Source organism: Arachis ipaensis, chromosome B7 (assembly GCF_059453495.1).
Source record: "Arachis ipaensis isolate K30076 ecotype BB chromosome B7, ASM5945349v1, whole genome shotgun sequence".
NCBI lineage: Eukaryota > Viridiplantae > Streptophyta > Magnoliopsida > Fabales > Fabaceae > Arachis > Arachis ipaensis.
In genome coordinates this window covers 13,519,786-13,539,136 of record NC_142442.1, presented here as the reverse complement: position 1 = coordinate 13,539,136, position 19,351 = coordinate 13,519,786, and the positions used below count along the sequence as shown (strand labels likewise).

The window sequence follows — 19,351 nt, the reverse complement described above, 5'->3', positions numbered from 1 at the left end:
ATCTCCTCGATCAATTTATTCTCAAACATCTTTACCAAATAACTCTTGATTGAACAATGAATTTTATCACACTGTAAAACAAATTAAATATAAAAGCTATTAGCACTTATAAAGCTATTAAAAATATTTATAAACTGTACCTAGCATCATTTGAAAGAATCATGAAAAATAATCAACTAACCTTATCATCCATTAGAACCATTTTTATGTAAGACGTCTTTCTCTTGTCAAATTTGGATGGAACTTTTCCTAACTTTATAATTTTTGCCTTTATTTTCTAAATTTTTTCATCACATAATCTATCATAGGTAATATTATTGATAGAATCATAGCTAGTAGCCATTAGGTATGGAAAATAAAAAACAGAAGGAGAAACTATATCTGAATTATGAATTCTAAATGATAAATAATTGTAAGACATCATTATTATTTAGTATATATATATATATACACACTAATTGTACATGACAATAATTATGCAATATTTTTAATGGAGATACTTGTTACAATTAGGTGAAAATTATGTCATTATGTTTTATTAACCTTTATGATTAATTCAATGAAGATACTTACTTAATATATATATTATCTAAATAGTTAAAAAAGAGAAAAAATATATAATACTAAATAAATAAATGATTGTCAAATAATATAGAGTAAAAATTTTGTATTCTATAAAAATGATATAATTTCTAATGTATTTATTATATAAAATAAGTAAGTTAAACTTATTATCAAAATTTAAACACAACTAAAAATATTATTGGATGTGTAAACTTTTAATAAATAATATTGTTAAAAGAAAAAAAACTTTAAATAGATATTATTACTTATTTTATTATTTATTTACAATAATTTTATATAATTGATTAAAATAATTGTCATATTAAAAATAATATTTATTATTTACAGTTTTTTTAACTTAATTATTTTTTTTTTTAGTTATATTGAGAGTAAATAAAAATAGAAATAAAAATAATTTAAAAATAAAAAAAAGAAAGAAACTTCATATTAAAAAATTTAAAAATAATATATTAAATTAGTATAATAATGTATTATTCATTAAATGCTAATTAATATAATTATATTAAAGATATTTTTCTAAAATAAATTTAGAAGAGAGAATAGTACTTTTATTTAGGAGGAAAAAAGAATTCATGAAAAATTGACAACTCACTTTTATTAGTTAGGAGAAAATTAAAAAAATTTTAAATGAAAAGACTTAAATATCTTATATTTTAGAATGTTAGAGATGTTTTTGTATTTTTAATTAGTAAAACACGTATGTATTTTTGAATTCAAAAATAAAAAATTTATTTATTTTTTTCTCAAAAATAAATTATTTGATTATTTTTTGTAAATTACTTTTTAATAAAAAGTTAAAAACGTATATAAAAACAAGCGTAGGAAAAAAAACCAAAAAATTCTAGTAAATGTATTTAGGATTTGTTTGGCGCTATTTTTAAAAAAGATAATTTTTTAATAATTTTTTTAAAAAAGTTTTTATAAAAATAAAAATAATTTTATATTTAGATATTTTATATAAAAAAATATTTTTATTTATCAATTATATTTAAATAAAATAAGATAAAAATAATTTTTTATTAATTTATTATATAAAAAATATATTTTTTAAGATAAAAAAATCTTTTAAAAAAATATAAAATATAAATTATAATTTTTTAAAAAAATATTTTTTTATTTTTTTAATATTTTTGTTATTAAAAATTTATCACGCTCAAAAATAAAAAGGATATCAACGGCTGAGCTGCTAATGAAAAAAGACTTTTGGTCTCAGCGGCTGAGCTGCTCTTCTTTTCTCTTTTACACGGTCTGGTATTGAAAATTGAAAACACTTTAAAACCCTCCAAACCCCTAACATTATCCCTCTCTATCTTCCCCTACAAACACGTAAAACTTTTCTTGTTAAAAAACCACAAAGCTCCCCTGACCACACTGCTGCAGCGCTCCTGCCGTCTGTGAGAGTTGCTGCCGCGACCACCAATCCGTCGCCCTTCATTGCCAGCAGCGGAGCAGGTAAACCTTTTTTTATTTGGTAAGAAACCTTGGTTTTAATTTGAAGGAAAAGTATAGCGTCACAATGAAAATATATCAGATGTTCAATTGATTAGGTGTGCGGATAGTTATTCTAATATTAAAATTTAGATGGGTAATTTAAGAGTGTAGTGTATTTTTACTTTATTGAACTAATTTTAGAGCCGATTATTCACATGGTTCACAAAAGCCTTTGTCTACCTAGCAAATTCCTAATTTGAAAAGTCAATATTATTATTATTGGTTAAAAAAAAGAGCATATAATGATTATGTAAATGCAATTACGGTTTTCCATATCATTGCTGTTTGTTACAAATTTATTTTTGTTGCCTTATGCATGCACATTGCTTTTTCATCGGAAAAAAAAATTGTGTTAGCGACAATTAGTTTGGGTTTTAATGCATTTTTAATTATGATATCGTCTACCGGTTGAACTAATGACCATATGCTGATATGCCTCAACATTCTTAATCACTTGAGTCAAGTTTTATAACCCTTTTTTTTTTCCATTGATTCTTGCAGAAAGAAACACCAATAGAGACGGTTTTCAGTAAGAAGACGCTTCATCAATGGGGAAGAGGAAGGAAAGGATTCTCAATCCGGAGCAGTTTGCTCCTGATGGCACTGAGTCTGTGAAGCGGAAAAAGCGCACCAAAGCTCCCAAACAGCACCAGAAGGAAGCCAAGTTGATTGATTCGAACATCACCTCCAGGATCATGAAGGAAGCTTTGATTCAGCAGAAGGAGGAAGAGGAGAATGTCAACAGTTCCTTCCATGAAATTAAAGAGCTGCCCATCGACATAGAAGACGAGGATGGCAATATCGATGAATTTCCTGGATTTGATGAGACTCAAAGCCAGTTTGATGGATATGAAGTGAGTGAACACTCTCATTGATGCAAATTTCTCATTTGTAGCACCTTTGAATCCCCTGCATCTTAAAGTGCAAATTATTATATGCTTATTTATATTAGTGTGTTTGATTATTCCTTGTTCATAATATTGAAAATCAGGAGAATATTAATGAGGAGGACGAGAGAATAATAGAGGCTTTCTTGTCGAACCGGCAGGATCGGCAGAAAACACTTGCGGATCTCATTGTTGAAAGAATAAAAGAAAAGGCTGGTTCTGTTTCTTTGGGTATCATTAAAATTCATCCACTTTTCCTTTTCGACTTTTGCTGTTTCCTTTTCTTTTGAGGTTTGACTTTTTATTCTTTCTTGTTATTTATGATATTGTTCTTTGTCTAGAACATCAATCGGTGCCTAAATTGGACCAGTTCGTAATTGACTTATACAAGGGGTAATTGCGAATCCAATTCAATTTTCTATGTTCATATAGAGTTCAGATGGACAACTTCCTTTTTGTTGAGATTGTTAGCACCTTGCTATGTGCTTGATATTATGCCCAACTGATTTTCTATTTTCTCTCTGCAGAGTAGGGACAATACTTAGTAAATATACCACAGGTAAATTACCCAAGGCAATCAAACCCGTCCCTTCCATGGCACAATGGGAAGAGATATTGTATTTGACCGAACCTGAGAATTGGTCACCACATGCTTTGTATCAAGTAACTAGGATTTTTGCTTCTAATTTAAATACGAAAAAGGCAGAACGGTTCTACAAGCTTGTCTTGCTTCCAAGAGTGAGAGAGGACATAAGGAAAAGTAAAAAGCTGCATTTTAGTGTATACGAAACTCTCAAAAAGGCATTATATAAACCTGGTGCATTCTTTAAGGGAATTTTGTTTCCACTCTGTGAGGTATGTAATTATTTATACTTTACATTGCTTTGACCTTTTGTGTTTGTAAATCATTTGTTTATATTTTATCAGATAGTATTTGATATGCAATGCAAAATTGATTTGAATCTATAGTAGTATTCTTTAAGCTTTTGGCATATTGAAGACTATTTGATTTCTAAATTTCAAGAAGTTTGAAAGAGCAATTTATATTCTGGATTAGTTTGGGTTTAAGTTCTATGTAATGAACAAAAACATGTACGTTTGTTAGTGATCATAATTTGGAATTTAGCTATTGAAGCCAAATAAGATTTATAATGCTAGTTTACACAAACTAGTTTACAATACAATCTATAACTCAACATGTTAATTCATTTTTCTTGTGAAAATCTGACAATATTTTTCACCGTCAGTCTTGCAGATGCGAGAATAGGGAAGCGATCATTATCGGAAGTGCCATGTCAAAGGTTTCTATTCCTTCATTCCATTCTAGGTATGTGAACTTTGTCAATTATGCCTTGTGAAATTATAATATTTGGCAGCATCATTAGTGCTTGGTATCTTACAGTTCACTAAAATGTGTTGTATAGTGGTTTTTTTGAGTTGGTTTCTTGGACTTTAGTTGGAGAAACATATCATTATTGGTGAAAGGATAGTGTAATTAGTTATGTTCTCTTTGATATTCAATGTTGTTGATCACTTGATGGATGTCTAGATTTTTAGAGGCATCTAATAAAAGAGTGGTGGTGCTTTTTATGGGTGTTGGCCATTGTTCAAAAATCAGTAGCTTTCGGGAGAAGTTTATAATGTTCAAATAATTGGTTTGTATATATGTGCTCTTCAAAGCATGATGCACCTTGTTTAGCAAGATGCATTGTGGACATTGCCCAAATTTAAACCATCACGTGGATTGAAATAAATATTATTATTGTAAGACAGTTTGATGTCAGCTTTGAGCAATAACAACAAAAGAAAATCGATCTTGTTATACAATATTATAGTGGCAGGATAGCCTTGCATTTGCTGCTAGTCAAAGTTTGAAAATTTACTGTTAATGGTGGATACCTGGTGCATAAATGTTAATGTAGAATAAATATAAATTGATTTGTTTGCAATGCAAGACTCACTGAAAACTCTCAATCTATTTACAGTGCTGCGCTATTGAGGCTGGCAAGGATGGAATATTGTGGCACCACGAGGTATTTAATCTTGTAACCATTTATTTATTTTGATAACAAAAAATTTCATTAAGATATAGAAGAGCAAATAGAAAGAAATGGAGGAAAAGAGATCCTCCCAAATAAAAAAATACCATGAAAAACATTACATCGGTGGATTGTAGCTTTCCAGTCTCTCAACACGTTTGAGTGAAAGTCCTCTGAAGACCATATGCCTTATAGATACTAGATGCCTAGTTCTATCTCAAATAGAGGATAATTTGTTTAGATGTGTATGCATATATTTCCAAAGGTTTTCCTTTCACTCTTTCCCCCTATGCCCATATAATGTTCATAAAGATGCATACATAACGACAATAACATCAACTGTGAATTGTTATAAAAAAAATGAAATAAAGTTAATCTTTAATAATTAATTAATAAATAATATAGTTCATTAGAAAATGTTCCATGTAACATTAAAGCTTGGGGTTATAACTAGGAGGTTCGACTATTGGAAATGAGAGAAGTTCTTGTTGGGAGAGCCAGGACCACCCCCTTTGGGACCTCTATGGATTGAGTTGGATTAATTGGATTCCCAATAATAGGGCCTGGTAAACCAATGGTCTTCTCCCAAAACATTGGATTCAAAAGATGTTGGACAGCCTTAATGCATTCTGATTTAATTAATGTGCTTTGTTCATGTCTTAGATGATATAGCACTATAAAGCATCTGATCAAAATAGCTTTTCTTCCTTAATATGTCATGGCAATTAATTCTGGTAATCGTTGCAGCTATTTCATAAAGATTTTACTGGAGAAGAAATATGCTTTGCCGTATCGGGTGGTTGATGCAGTAGTGGCTCACTTTATGAGATTTCTCGACGACACTAGACTAATGCCTGTTATATGGCACCAGACACTTCTTGCATTTGTGCAGAGGTCAGTGATTTGCCATTTCCCTTAATCATTTGATATAAATGTTTCTTCCCACTTGGTTAATGTTTTAAAAAAGATTTGTGTGTTATTAAATGTTCTTAGAGTCTTGATGTTCATCAATTTGTTGTCTATGCCTTAATAATCTACCTTGTCCCAGGTAGGAATTATCATCAATTTTCCAGCAGGCTTTCTAATCGAGTGTTCTCGATTGATGTCTCTTTCAGGTACAAAAATGAGCTGCTAAAGGAAGACAAGGATAACTTAAGGATTCTACTTGAAAAGCAAAATCATAGATTAGTGAGTTCCGTATCCCTGTCTGGGCTGCTTTGCTTGTGTTTTAAGTTTCTGGTCATAATTTACTTTCCCTTGCTACAGGTTACACCTGAAATTATTAAAGAGCTGGACCACAGCCGAAACCGAGGTGAAAAGGACGAAGATCTCATGTCAATCTATATCCTTTTGTTAAAGAGATTCTAAATGCTCTGGCTAATGCATGGACAATTTTAAAGCAATTTTCAATCTTGAGAAATAAGGGATTGTGTTTTAAACGTAACATGTCTAGCTCTAAATATTATGGAACCACCTAATTATGATTGTTTGACCTTTTGTACCTCCGGCCGTTTCCTTGACATACCCAGTACCTTCGCCAGTATCTGTGATTATCAAGCCCATTGAAGAAGATCGTTTTGACATTCCAGAGGTTCCAATGGAGGAGGACTAATTTAATTCTATATGGATCTGGTACAATCTTTAGATTGTTATTAGTAGTTTGTTTTAAGTTTTAATGCTGTTTTATTTATTCATCTTTTTGTTAAGTTGTGTTGATTAATTGTTGGTTAATTGAATAAATATCTGATATGACAATAGTGTCACAGCAGTTTGGATCCTCTTTAGTGAGTGAGGATCTCACTTTAGATTCCAGTTGACAAGGTAATATAACGGGGTTTTACCATTGGATCAATAAATTTTAAGATGGTAATCATTTTTATTTTATTAATCCGGTGGCGCTTTACCATCTGAAAATGATATCTTCACTTCAGAGAACAGGTACACAAAACAGAAGCTAGAATTTAAACATCCATGGCATAATTTGTTGGTTTAGTAATATTACTAAGTAGTAAATACTGCCTGGTTTGTGTAGTTTTTATCAGCATTAAATTCTGGACTAAATAGGTTATTTATTTTTCCTTTCAAAACTTTTAAGGAATGTATGTGTTGGTTTAGCTTTGTACAATCTTGAATCTCTATCTTTTATTTATTTAGATATTTAATTTAGATTTTGAAGCCTTGAAATGCTTGTTTTCCATCGCAGGTTTGTTTTTTGGAGAGAACAAAAATTAGGAGTTGCAATCATCTTAAATCAGTGGGTGGCTTTGCAGCTTTAGTATTATATAACAGTATTATTTTCCATTAGAATAGCAAAATATAATTCATCATGTTAAAGGCAAACTTGATATTTTTTAAAATTTTTTAATGTCGGTTGCTTTTATTACAATTTTGAAGGATATATTCCCTAGGGTGGCTGCACATTGTGTTTATGCTACCGCCAATTTTGGTCCATAACTGGAATATTTTTAAATATTTTATTTATATTTACTGATGATTGGTTATTAGTTTTATTTCTAGGCAAACACTATTATAGGGATTTTTTAAATAAAAAAATGTTTTAATTACTGAAATAAATAAGTTGTAACGTTTTTACAAAAATGCTTGTTTCTCTATCTCGTTTACAGTGTAAAGGAGATAACACGTATTTAAACACACTATTATCCCTATTATTTTTTATACGGCAATTCAGATATATACTTACAACTAAGTATCTACTATTATTAGATATTTTGGTTTATTTTCAGAAAAAATAGATAGAAAAGAAGTACTAAAATATTCGTGGAGAATACAAATGATTCTACCTTCTTTTATAGTTGTTGAAAATTTGTCTTCACGTATCTTGTTTACGGTATAAACATTATAATTATTCACCTATTTCGTTTACAATTTTAACGAAATATGATAATATGTATTTCGTTTATACTGTAAATGATATATAAATTATATTTCTATTTGACCTTATCTCGTGTTATCTTATCTCATTTATATTGTAAACGAGATAAGAGAAGCGACGCATTTCAGTATAAATGTTATAAATTATTTATTTTAGTAATTAAAATATTATTTTATTTATTTAAAAAAAAACACCCTATTATAGACTTGTTTTTGTCCAAATTTATAAGTTTGTGTCATGTGTGGATAATTAATTGAATTTTTGTTTGACATTGACCATGCTGATATGAGATGAATAGACGCATGCATAACATCTTTGAGAATATCTTCTTTGATCAAATATATGAATGAGTTTTTTATACAGTAATATTTTCACTGCACATAATAAATGAATTAATAGTGAAAAACTTGAGCGGCCAAAAAATTGAGTTGGGTCCTTTTTGGAGGTTTTGGTAAACTAATTTGGTACTTGTGTTCGAATGTTTGTAAGCAGATCTTGAACCTATTGCCTTAAAATTTCTGAATCCGAAAGTTGAATTAGGATGGTAATTTCTATCAAACCTATCTTGTAACTTCTATATCACATTGCACATTTTCTTTGACGTTAATGTGATTCGATTTTCCAAATGTCTTATTCACATACACAGTTTAGTTCCACCAACTATATGCCCCCTTGGTACATAGAAACAGTGTGTGTGTGTGTGTGTTTTTTTTTTCTTTTTTTCTAAATGAGTATGCATGATGAGATGAGATGAGATGAGAACACAAAAAACTAACATAAAAGATGGAGGATTAAAGGCTGCACGATAATAACGTGATCCACAAGACCACAAGGTTGGATCAAGGATGTGGAGACAAATGAAGCAACATCATCGCATTTTATGAATAATAATAATAATAATAATAATAATAATAATAATAAATAAATAAATAAATAAAATCAAATAAATTATCTATGTATATTTATTTAATAGTTTATTTTAAAAAATTTATAATATAATAACTAATTTTTTATAACTAAGAAATTTATAATTTACTTTTTATTATTCTTATCTCACTAGCATAAAAAATTATAAGATTTTAGCACAGGTAACAAGTAATCTATGCCATTTTTTTTAAATGATATATCACACTTTCTAAGGTAAGAAATTGAGTGTATGTATGTCTTAATTAGCTGAAGCCAAACAAATTTAATTAAGCTTTTAAAATTAAATTTAATACATTTTGTTTTGTTTAAATACCTTAGTTTATAGTACTTTTTTAAAAAATAAAAAATAAAAAACTTAAAGATTAAGAACCATAAGATTTCAATTTTGAAGTTAGGATAAACTACAAATTGAATTAGTGTTACCTGCATATGATTTATTGACAAAAGATCACCGACAAAATTAGGTTAAACAAAGATATATAATAGTATATGAGTAATAAGCTAAGTACCATTTAATTCAATTAAGCTAACTTCATTATTGCGATTGTATTAAAATAGTTTATTCTTATTACCTGGCTAGGAGAAAAATTCCCCTACCCTCCCCGATCTTTTTTCTTTCTTGCTTTTCATGTTTACAAGTTGTCCATATATGAATTAAGGTTGTTTGGTTAGTGTCTTTTATATATATATATATATATATATATATATAAACACAAAAGTATATAAATTTTTTAATGTATTTAATGATAACATATAAAATATACATATATAAAATAAATATCAATTTTATTTTTTTAATATACTTTATCAGTATTATAATCACCATTATTTTCTACCATTTATTATTACGAAAATTTTAACATTAACCTAAATTACTACCAGAAACTCAACAAAAAATTTTTATCAATAATTAACTCAATAATTTTTATTTAAAAGAAATTAATTGAACCAAACATAAACAAAAGAGAAAAAAGAAAGGTGAAAAGAAAGGGGAGCATCCTAATGGAGGTGGAGAGGCGAAGCGGAGTTGAGGCGGCATTAATTGGGAACGTTAAGCAATGCTCAACGCCTGATATCTCAATGGCTCGTTGATGGCTCTGTGATCACCTTCGGTGCATCTCTCTCTCTCTCTCTCTCTCTGTGTGTTTTTGGATATTGGTTAATTTGATCTGCAGATGTGGGAGTGCAAATCTAGATGAAGAGAAAAGAGAATCTGGAGAGTGAAATAGGGAAGACGAAGAGAAGAGGGCGCGGGGATGGTAGCAACGGCAGTGGAGGAAGCAAGAGAGAAGATCATCGGTAGAAGAGAGAAGAGGGAAAAGGAAAAAAGGAGGAGGGAGAACAAAGAGTGAAAGAGTAAACAGGTCAAATTTTGTGTCATATCCATTGTGTCTCAGAGTCTTAGTTTTAAGGAAGAACACAAAATACATGTATTTTATGTGTATTTATGTACCACCGTGTCCATAAAAATTCGTGTCTCACCAAACAAACGGTTGACATATACCACCATGTCTATGTATTTGTGTTCATGTCTTAACAAACAAACACAACCTAAGATAAAGAGTCCAAATAGTTGTATTCATGTAAAGATATTTAAAAATCGTTGGATGATGATTTAATCAAATTATCTAACAGTTTTTAAATATAAACTTCACATAAAGACACTGCATTTGAGTTTTCACCATGAATTAAAGAATGATTACTTAAAGAAAATAATCACATACCCTATATATATTATTAATAACAGAAAGCTTAGTCAAATTGATGCATGAGCATCTTTAGTTATTTTTAGTTATTATTTCTTTGAATAAAATTAGTGATCTCTTATTTTTATTAAGATTTTCATGTTTTTAATCAATGTTTCTTGGATTTTTTTAACAAAGTTAGTGATTTTCTTATTTTAATTGAGATTTTTGTGCTTTAATCAATGTTTCTTGGGATATATTTAGAAAATTGTTCAAAGATTTTAGGCAAGAACAAAGAAAGAGATGGACAATCAAATAAGCCTTTAGGAGAAGCAAGGAAGGTGGCATGCAAGAGGAAACAACCTTCCAGGGAAGCAAGAGTTGAAAACAAGCCCAGGGAAGTTCAAAGAGAATTTGCAACCCTGACCTCATTATACTCCAACAAGAATAACTTGAACTATAGGGATCCAAATGAAGTGGTTTCAGTGGCATTAGAAAGCTAACATTCAAAGCTTTCCAATAATATATAATAATCTATAGTAGACGTTCAGTTTAAACCACAAACGATCCTCATCTTCTAGCACATAAAAACAGAGCCCAACCTTAGCGTGCCACATGCCTGCGACCCTGTTTCTTCGCCAAAGTGCACCTCCCAAGAACCATTGGTATGTCACACGCTAGCTCCACTCCCAGGTACAAAAAGTGGCATTCCACACGCCAGAAAGTGGCGCCCTAAACGCCCAGCAATAGCCAACTCCAAGGACTTCAACTTTGGCCTTTTAAGTGGCATGCAACATGATAAACTCCAATTTTGTGGTTTATCTTGTGCTTATTTTAGGGAATTTTATCACTTTTTCCCACATTTATTCAATGAAATAGCATGGTTTTGCAATTCTCCCTTGATTTGTGCTTAAGTGTAAAAACATGCTTTTTAGGCCCTAAAATTGGTGATTTTAATTCACTTTAATTCCATTCGATGCCTTGATGTGTTTGTTGAGTGATTTCAGGTTCATAAGGGAAGTATTGGATGGAAGGAATGAAGAAAAAGCATGCAAAGTGGGAGAACTCATGAAAAAATGAAGGAACCGTAAAGCTGTCAAGCCTGACCTCTTCGCACTCAATCGACCATAACTTGAGCTATAGAGGTTCAAATGAGGCGGTTCCATTTGCGTTGGAAAGCTAACATCCGGGGCTTCGAAATAATATAAAATTTGTCATATGTTGCTTCGCATATAGGGGCGCGCACGCGCCATGTACGTGTGCGCGCCGATGCTGCTCGTGGCCCACTAAAGTGGAATCGCCCCCAACGATTTCTGAAGCACTTTGGGCCCAACCCAATTCATTTCTAATGTTATTTCATGCAGAATTCAAGCTTGGGCAAAGGGGGGAGCAATTGTTTGAAGTTTTAGCATCATGTAGTTTAGTTTCTAGAGAGAGAAGCTTCATCTTCTCTCTAGAATTAGGATTAGAATTTCTTAGGTCTAGGTTTAATTCATGTTTTGATTTACTTTTCCTTTACAATTTCTTGTTCCTCTACTCTTCCTCTCTCTAATTTTGTATTTCATTCTTGTAATTGCTTACTTTGTTGTTGATGCACTCTTTCTTCTTCTATTTTCCTTTAATGCAATTTATGATTCATGTTCTTTTATTATTGATTTGCTTTATTGTTGTTTAATTCCTTGCAATTGAGTAGTGTAGATTTACATTCCTTGCAATTTACTATGCTTTCCTTTTATGCCTTCCAAGTGTTTGACAAAATGCTTGGTTGGGCTTTAGAGTAGATTTTGAGTATTCATGACTCAAGATTGCCTAATTACTCTTTCTAAGCCAAGAATGCTCAAAATCTACTCTAAAGTCTTGATATATAATTTAGGTAAATTTTTTATAATTAGTATAAAAAATTTGTATATAATTTAGGTAAATTTTTGTTGTTTAGTTTATAATTAGTCTTGATATTTTAAGAAATTTTACTGTTGGGTAAGAATATCAATTATATATATGTGTGGTTTATAAAATAAAGAAAGCAGATTGGACAGAATAATTTCTATTAAGAAAAAGTATAAATAAACAACTCCTAAACAACCAATTTTAAACAACTGCAATTAATAATCATTAATTTTATATTTTTAAAAAATAAAATTTAAATAATCACTAATTAATGACAATTAATTAATATAGAGTGCATTTCAAAAATGCTTATTGACTTATTGTTAGCTAGATCCTTATTAATAACCTAACAAAAATATATTACATAACAAAAATATTTTTAAAAAATATATTTATTGTATATTTATTAAAATAAAATTTTGACAACTTTTAACCATTAATAATGATTTAACATGTGTTCTAATAAGCTTTTTTTTTTTTTTATCTTTTTATGGTACCACTTCACAGTTTAAAAATGTTTAATAATAAAAAGTATTAATTAAATAATAAATATTTTAAGTAATAAAATAAATTTTGATTTTTTTTCACTAATATAACCGTATTCAACCATTCTTAATACTTATTTAAGCGAATTAATAAACTAATTAATACACCAACCTAATTTAATTACATGTGCTTTAAGCTAAACTCATATTATATATAATTCAAAACTTTGAACTTACTCTTTGCCGAGAGATAAAGTACTAATGTACCATGACTTATCACTTATATAGAGATCAAAAATAACATTGATGTTATGAATTTTAGTTATTAAGATGACAAAAATGATTATTTAATAAGATTACAAATATTCTCCACATACAAATTATTTTGACATATAAATTTATACAAGTTTCTCTAATCTAATTTACCTCACGCGCTTCTTCTTCTTTTTCTTTGCCACCCCTGACACTTCGTTATCGCCGTCACCAACACCATCATCTCCTCCTCCTCCTCCTCCTCCTCCTCCTCCTCCTCCTCCTCCTCCTCCTCCTCCTCCTCCTCCTCCTCGTCTTTTCATTGGAATTTTTTCTTCTCCTTCTTTTTCCTCCTTCTCCTCTATCATCTTCATTCTCATTTGTTTTCCTCCTTCTCTTCCATCATCTTCATCATTATGATCATCATCGTTATAGTCATCGTCATCTTCTACTTATACGTATTGTCGCTATCGTTGTCGTCGTTATTATTATCGTTATCGTAAAATTTTTGTCATATTGATGACGTTGATTGATCCAAAATTGATTTGGATGTGTTTTGTTGATAATTCAGTCATTTTTGTGTGTTATTTTTAAACTGAGTTTGTGTGTCGCAATCAATAAAAGAAATTCGGTGTTGGAGTTATGAATTTGAATTATTATTGTGATGAATCAGTTTCATTCTCGTTTCAGTGTATTTTAGAAAACTTTCGGTGTATTTTGGAAACCTTTCAGTGTATTGTAGAAGTTTTTTGGTGTATTTTTATTCTGATATGTTCTGCATAATTCAAAACTCTTTCTCTTCCTCCTCCTCATCTTCTACTGTTGCTTCTTCTTCTTCTTCACCACCATCATCATCATCTTTTTTTTTATTCATCTTTTTCTTCTTATTTTATATTCTCAAGTTTTTTCTTATTTTATTCTCTTAACAAAAATCAAACAAAGAAGAAGAAACACATAATGCTACAAAATTACTTAAAAGATGATGAATCCACATTCATTCAACTAAAAGAAAGAAAGAAATAAGGAAAAAAAGAAGAAAAAATGCATTAAAAGAAATATTTTTGTGCATTTGTAGCAAAATTTCGGTGTAGGAGTTCTGAATCTAAATTATTATTGTGAGGAATCTGTTCCATTTTCGTTTCGTGTATTTTTGAAAATATTTCGGTGTACTGTGAAAATTTTTCCGTGTATTTTTATTCTGATAAATTCTGCATAATTCAAAACTCTTCATCTTCCTCCTCCATCTCATCTCCTACTGCTACTTCTTTTTCATTATCATTATCATCATCATCATCATCATCTTCTTCTTCTTCTTCTTCTTCTTTATCTTTTCTTTCTTATTTTACCTTCTCAAGTTTCTTCTTATTTTACTTGAAACATATAATGCTGCAAAATTACTTGAAAAGGATGAACTTAATTACATTCATTCAACTAAAAGAAAAAAAAAAAAAGAAAAAAATGCATTAAAAGAAATATTTTTGTGCATTTGTAGCAAAATTTCGATGTAAGAGTTCTGAATCTAAATTATTATTGTGATGAATCTGTTCCATTCTCCTTTCGGTGTATTTTTGAACATATTTCGGTGTATTTTGAAAATCTTTCGGTGTACTATAAAATTTTTTTGGTGCATTTCTATTCTGATAAATTCTGCATAATTCAAAACTCTTCCTCTTTCTCCTCCCCATCTTTTACTGCTGCTTCTTCTTGTTTTTCACCATCATCATCATCTTCTTTTTTTTATTCACCTTTTTCTTCTTATTTTATTTTCCCAAGTTTCTTCTTGTTTTCCTCTCTTAATAAGAATAAAAAAAAATCAAACAAAGAATATGAAGAAACACATAATGCTACAATATTACTTGGAAGAGGATGAACCTACATTCATTCAACTAAAATAAAGAAAGAAATAAGAAAAAAAAATGCAGCACTAAAGAAAATATTTATTTGTATTTGTAGCAAGATTTCGGTGTAAAAACTAAAAAATTTTTGTGTATTGTTAAAAAATTTTGGTGTATTTTTATTCTGATAAGTTCTGCATAATTCAAAACTCTTCCTCTTCCTCCTCCTTATCTTCTGCTGCTTTTTCTTCTTCATTTTCTTATTTCGTTTTCTTATAATTTTTCTTGGGAGAAAAAATTAAATAAAAAAAATACATAATGTTGCAAAATCAATAGAAAGAGGAGGAGAAAAAATGCAACAACAACAACAATAAAAAGCATGATGATGAGAAGAAGAAGAAGAAGAAACGCGAAGAAAAAGGAGGAGAAATGCAAAGAAGAAGGAGAAAACGAAGAAGTAGGAAGAACGCGGGATATAAACATTGGAAAAGATCTGTTTCTCATTTTGTGCTATTCAATATGTTAAGGAAGCGCGTGTTTACACGCTCTCTAAATTGAGGGTTATTTTTGTTGAATTTGAGCCAACTTGTATAGACTTATATGCTAGGAAGCACCGATACGACACGCGATACGGATACGACACGACACGGATACGCCGACACGTTCTTTTTATAAAAAATTGGATACGACACGTTTAGGATACGTTGTGAATTAAAATTTAAATAATATATCAAATTAATAAAATATCATATTGTAAATATAAGAGGAAATATAGTTGCATAAAAAAGACTAAAAATTATGCAATTATTAAAAAAAATAAAAAATTTTAATCTACTCTTATCATCTCGCTAACAGAAAATGTATCAATTTCTTTTCCTCCAAGTCCATCATCCACAAATACCACAGCTTCTATGTTTGGTTCATCTAAAGATAAATACGAAACCTCACTCAGATTTGGACTGTTGTCATCAACTCTGCTTCTATTAATTATTTTATTTTTAAATTTAAATTTTGATTTGTTTTGATTTTAAAATATTTAAAAATTAAAAAAATCGGTTAATTGGGCCATAAAATCACAAAATTGGGTCGGACTCGTTCGGATTCGTGACAGTTTCACCAAAATTTTGCACCGTAAGAAGACACGCCACCGATACGCTCGTTTGAAGTATCCGTCGAGTGTTGGTGTCGGATTCGTGTCTGACACGATACGCTGGCACCATAGAAGAATCCGTGCTTCATAGCTTATATGCTAAAAAGACATGTATGTATACCAAATCTATAAAATTATTGTTGTAAGTTATGAATAAACCTACCATTAAAATCCAATATTAATTCATCATAATTAAAACAGTCGATTTATAACACACCTCAAATAATTTATTAAGTGGAGTTATAACTCACCTTAAGCAACACGTCACCCTAATATTACTAATTTTCTTAAAAAGATTCTTTAAATATTTTGAATGAATCCTTGTAATACAATATCATGAAGTACAAAGTATATGAGCATTGTAATACTACAGTAAGAACTAATTACTCCTATTTTGTGCTCCAAAAAATAAAAGACTAAATTTGCTTAGTGATAGTACATGTAATCAACCAAGTAACTAAAAAACGAAATAAATATTTGGAATTTGGGTACGCAGCGAGTCTCTAGACTTGAAGGTCTAAATGTGCATTCAAGCTTAAATAATAATTAGGATCATATCGACGCTAGTCGCCTCTGCTTACTTCCTTCTTCGATTGGGCACCATGCCAACATGTGTTAAACTGCGAGCTGCACCAAAACAACAATTCGAGTCTCCCATCCTCCTTAAAAAAGAAATAGTATAATAAGATGAATATTTCAACAAAAATTTTATAATTATTTTCCTATAAAAATATTTTATTTTAATTATTAGATAATAAATTATAAAATTTAATTTTAATATATTATAAAAATATTATTTTTATTTTTAATATGACTAAACAAATAATTATATTTTAAAATAAAAAATATTTATAAAAAAATATTTTTAACGTCAATAAGTGTTATATAAATAATATATTACAACAACTTCTAACTTTTGTACCAAAATTTGGCGCGTCTCCATATAATTCCCACAGGAGAAATTCAGGTAAAGCTAACTACTATCGTTATTTTTACATGAACATGTATGAAACAGTCCAAAAAAATCGATTTGTTTTAATAATTTTGAAGAGAAACTTATTGAATTCATTCAGCTCGCGTGGAATTTTCTTCAGTTGGTTCGTGGCGATTTCGGAAGATATAGAAAAGAGAGAGAAACTCAATGAATTCAACAATGCTACATGTATCCAAAGATGCACCCGGTCAATTCCACAACCGCGTTAGTGCCTTCTTCTACAATTCTATTGTATATATAAACTCATCATTTCTCATCTATCTCCCTCATCATCATCACAACAATTCAATAATCACATCTATTTCTATCTCTTAATTAATTAAGCATGGCTGATAATAAGCAACCAAACTTGAACGGAGCCTACTACGGACCAGCCATTCCACCGGCTGAGCCGCCACGGCGCTACCGCCCTGACCGAAGCAGAAGAAGCTGCTTCTGCTGCCTATTCAGCGTCTTCTGGAAGATTCTTCTTGCGCTCATCGTGCTGGTGGTGATAGCAGGAGTGATATTCTACCTGGTGGTTCAACCTCGCATATTCAAGTTCTACGTCAACGAAGCAGAGATAACGAAATTCGATTACAACAGCAACACCACCCAACTCCGCTACAACATGGTGCTCAACTTCACCGCCCACAACCCAAACAAGAAGCTCAGCATCTACTACGACAAGGTTTTAGCCGAAGCCTTCTTCATGGACACGCAATTCGCCACTTCCGACGTCATCACTTTCATGAACTCCTTTAGGCAATACAAGAAGCAAACCAACGCCATGACCGGTGTTTTCTCCGGAGAACAGAACACTTTTCTTGATTATAGCCGCTACTCACAGATCAGCGATGACAAGAACAGTAGGTCTTTTGATATCTACGTGAAGCTCTACTTCAGGATGAGGTTTAGGCTTGGTGATGTTATTACTCGCACTTACAGGCCCAAAGTGAAGTGTGATCTCAAGGTTCCATTCGTCAATGGCACCAATGCTTTCACCTTCTTTACGCCCACCAAGTGCGATATTGATTTCTGATTCTTACGTTTAGGGGTGGCAATGCGTAATTTAGACAATCCTATTCGACCAAATATTTTATTCATTCTTTATTTGACTTGGTAATTAATTGTTAGATATTTTATAAAATTAATAATTTACGTACTTTCAGCTATTGTTAATAAATTTTTTTATTTAATTTAAAATTTTCAATTCTTAAATCACATAATTGGATAAAATTAAAATGTGTTTTTTGTTGTTTTTTATCAGAATTGAGAATTCAAATTTTGTATTCTTTTCATAAAAAATAGATCAACTATTAATATAATAAGTAATGCTAGGGAAACAAAAAAAATCAGTCAGAATTTGTCTTATTTAACATTTATTAATTGTCGCAACAATTAATGAATACTAGATAAGACAAGTTATAGCTGTTTTTAGCTAATTTTTTTTTGTTACCAAACATTTTCGTAATATAATTAATGAATAATTACAACACCATCTAAATTAATTTTTATATTAACAAATTGGACTACCATTACAATAAAAATTTTAACACAAATAATAAAGTATGCTTTCATATTGCAAAACTCCAAATCGATCGCTTAAATCTGTGTCTTCTTTTATTCTTTTCTTTGTGGGTTTGAGGGTTTATCTGTTAATTTAAATGAATATGAATTGTGTTGTATACTTGTGAAAGCTATGTGGTATTTTTCGAATGTTTATAATATGCGTAAGAAAAGTAAAGGTAAATGATTTTTGATCAATCAATTTTAAACTACTATAATTAATAATTAATAATAATTAACTAATATAAAATACAATTTAAAAATAATTGTTAATTTGTTATTAGTTAAATTTTTGTTAGTTACTAAGTAAGATTATTTTATTCATTATTATATTCTATAAAAAAAATATAGGTAGACAATATAAATTAGTTAATTTTTTAAATAATTTCAATTAATAATTATTAATTTCAAATTATTTTTTAAATTTAAAATTTGATTAATTAATATTAATAGTATTTTTGAATCAAAATTTATCCTAATTTATTTTTACTTCCATTCACCATTCACCACACAAAATCACAAATCTTAATCCCTCTCCCCAATGCCTCACACTACCGTGGTTTCGTCGTGTTGCCGCTGCACCGTCCTCGTGCGCCATCGTCGGTCGTTCTTGCATCCTTCTCCACCACCTCATTTGCTGTTTGCGCAGAAAAGACAACCACCATCATACTGTTGCTTCCCCCTCCTCGCATC

The 19,351-nt window shown here is 30.0% G+C and overlaps 1 protein-coding gene and 1 pseudogene across 2 annotated transcripts; both read left to right on the top strand.

The window, feature by feature from the left end:
- Window positions 1–1,894: 1,894 nt before the first annotated feature.
- Window positions 1,895–7,503, top strand: LOC107609838 (bystin). Its single transcript, XM_016311882.3, has 12 exons — window positions 1,895–2,037; window positions 2,578–2,930; window positions 3,068–3,194; window positions 3,305–3,356; window positions 3,491–3,818; window positions 4,211–4,290; window positions 4,949–4,996; window positions 5,750–5,896; window positions 6,118–6,190; window positions 6,269–6,344; window positions 6,535–6,634; window positions 7,206–7,503. The coding sequence occupies exons 2-11, from the start codon at window positions 2,625–2,627 to the stop codon at window positions 6,612–6,614; spliced, it is 1,317 nt and encodes a 438-aa protein (XP_016167368.1). The 5' UTR covers window positions 1,895–2,037; window positions 2,578–2,624; the 3' UTR covers window positions 6,615–6,634; window positions 7,206–7,503.
- Window positions 7,504–17,384: 9,881 nt separating this feature from the next.
- On the top strand, window positions 17,385–18,254 carry LOC107608201 (NDR1/HIN1-like protein 10 pseudogene; annotated as a pseudogene). The gene has a single exon (XR_015892262.1). The product of XR_015892262.1 is annotated as an NDR1/HIN1-like protein 10 pseudogene (transcript).
- The last annotated feature ends 1,097 nt before the right edge of the window (window positions 18,255–19,351 follow it).

Excerpts from the sequence above, each read along its gene's own strand:
- LOC107609838 (XM_016311882.3), top strand. The coding sequence starts at position 2,625 with ATGGGGAAGAGGAAGGAAAGGATTCTCAATCCGGAGCAGTTTGCTCCT. Across the intron at positions 4,997-5,749 it reads GAATATTGTGGCACCACGAG|CTATTTCATAAAGATTTTAC; the intron begins GTATTTAATCTT and ends TAATCGTTGCAG. Across the intron at positions 5,897-6,117 it reads CTTCTTGCATTTGTGCAGAG|GTACAAAAATGAGCTGCTAA; the intron begins GTCAGTGATTTG and ends TGTCTCTTTCAG.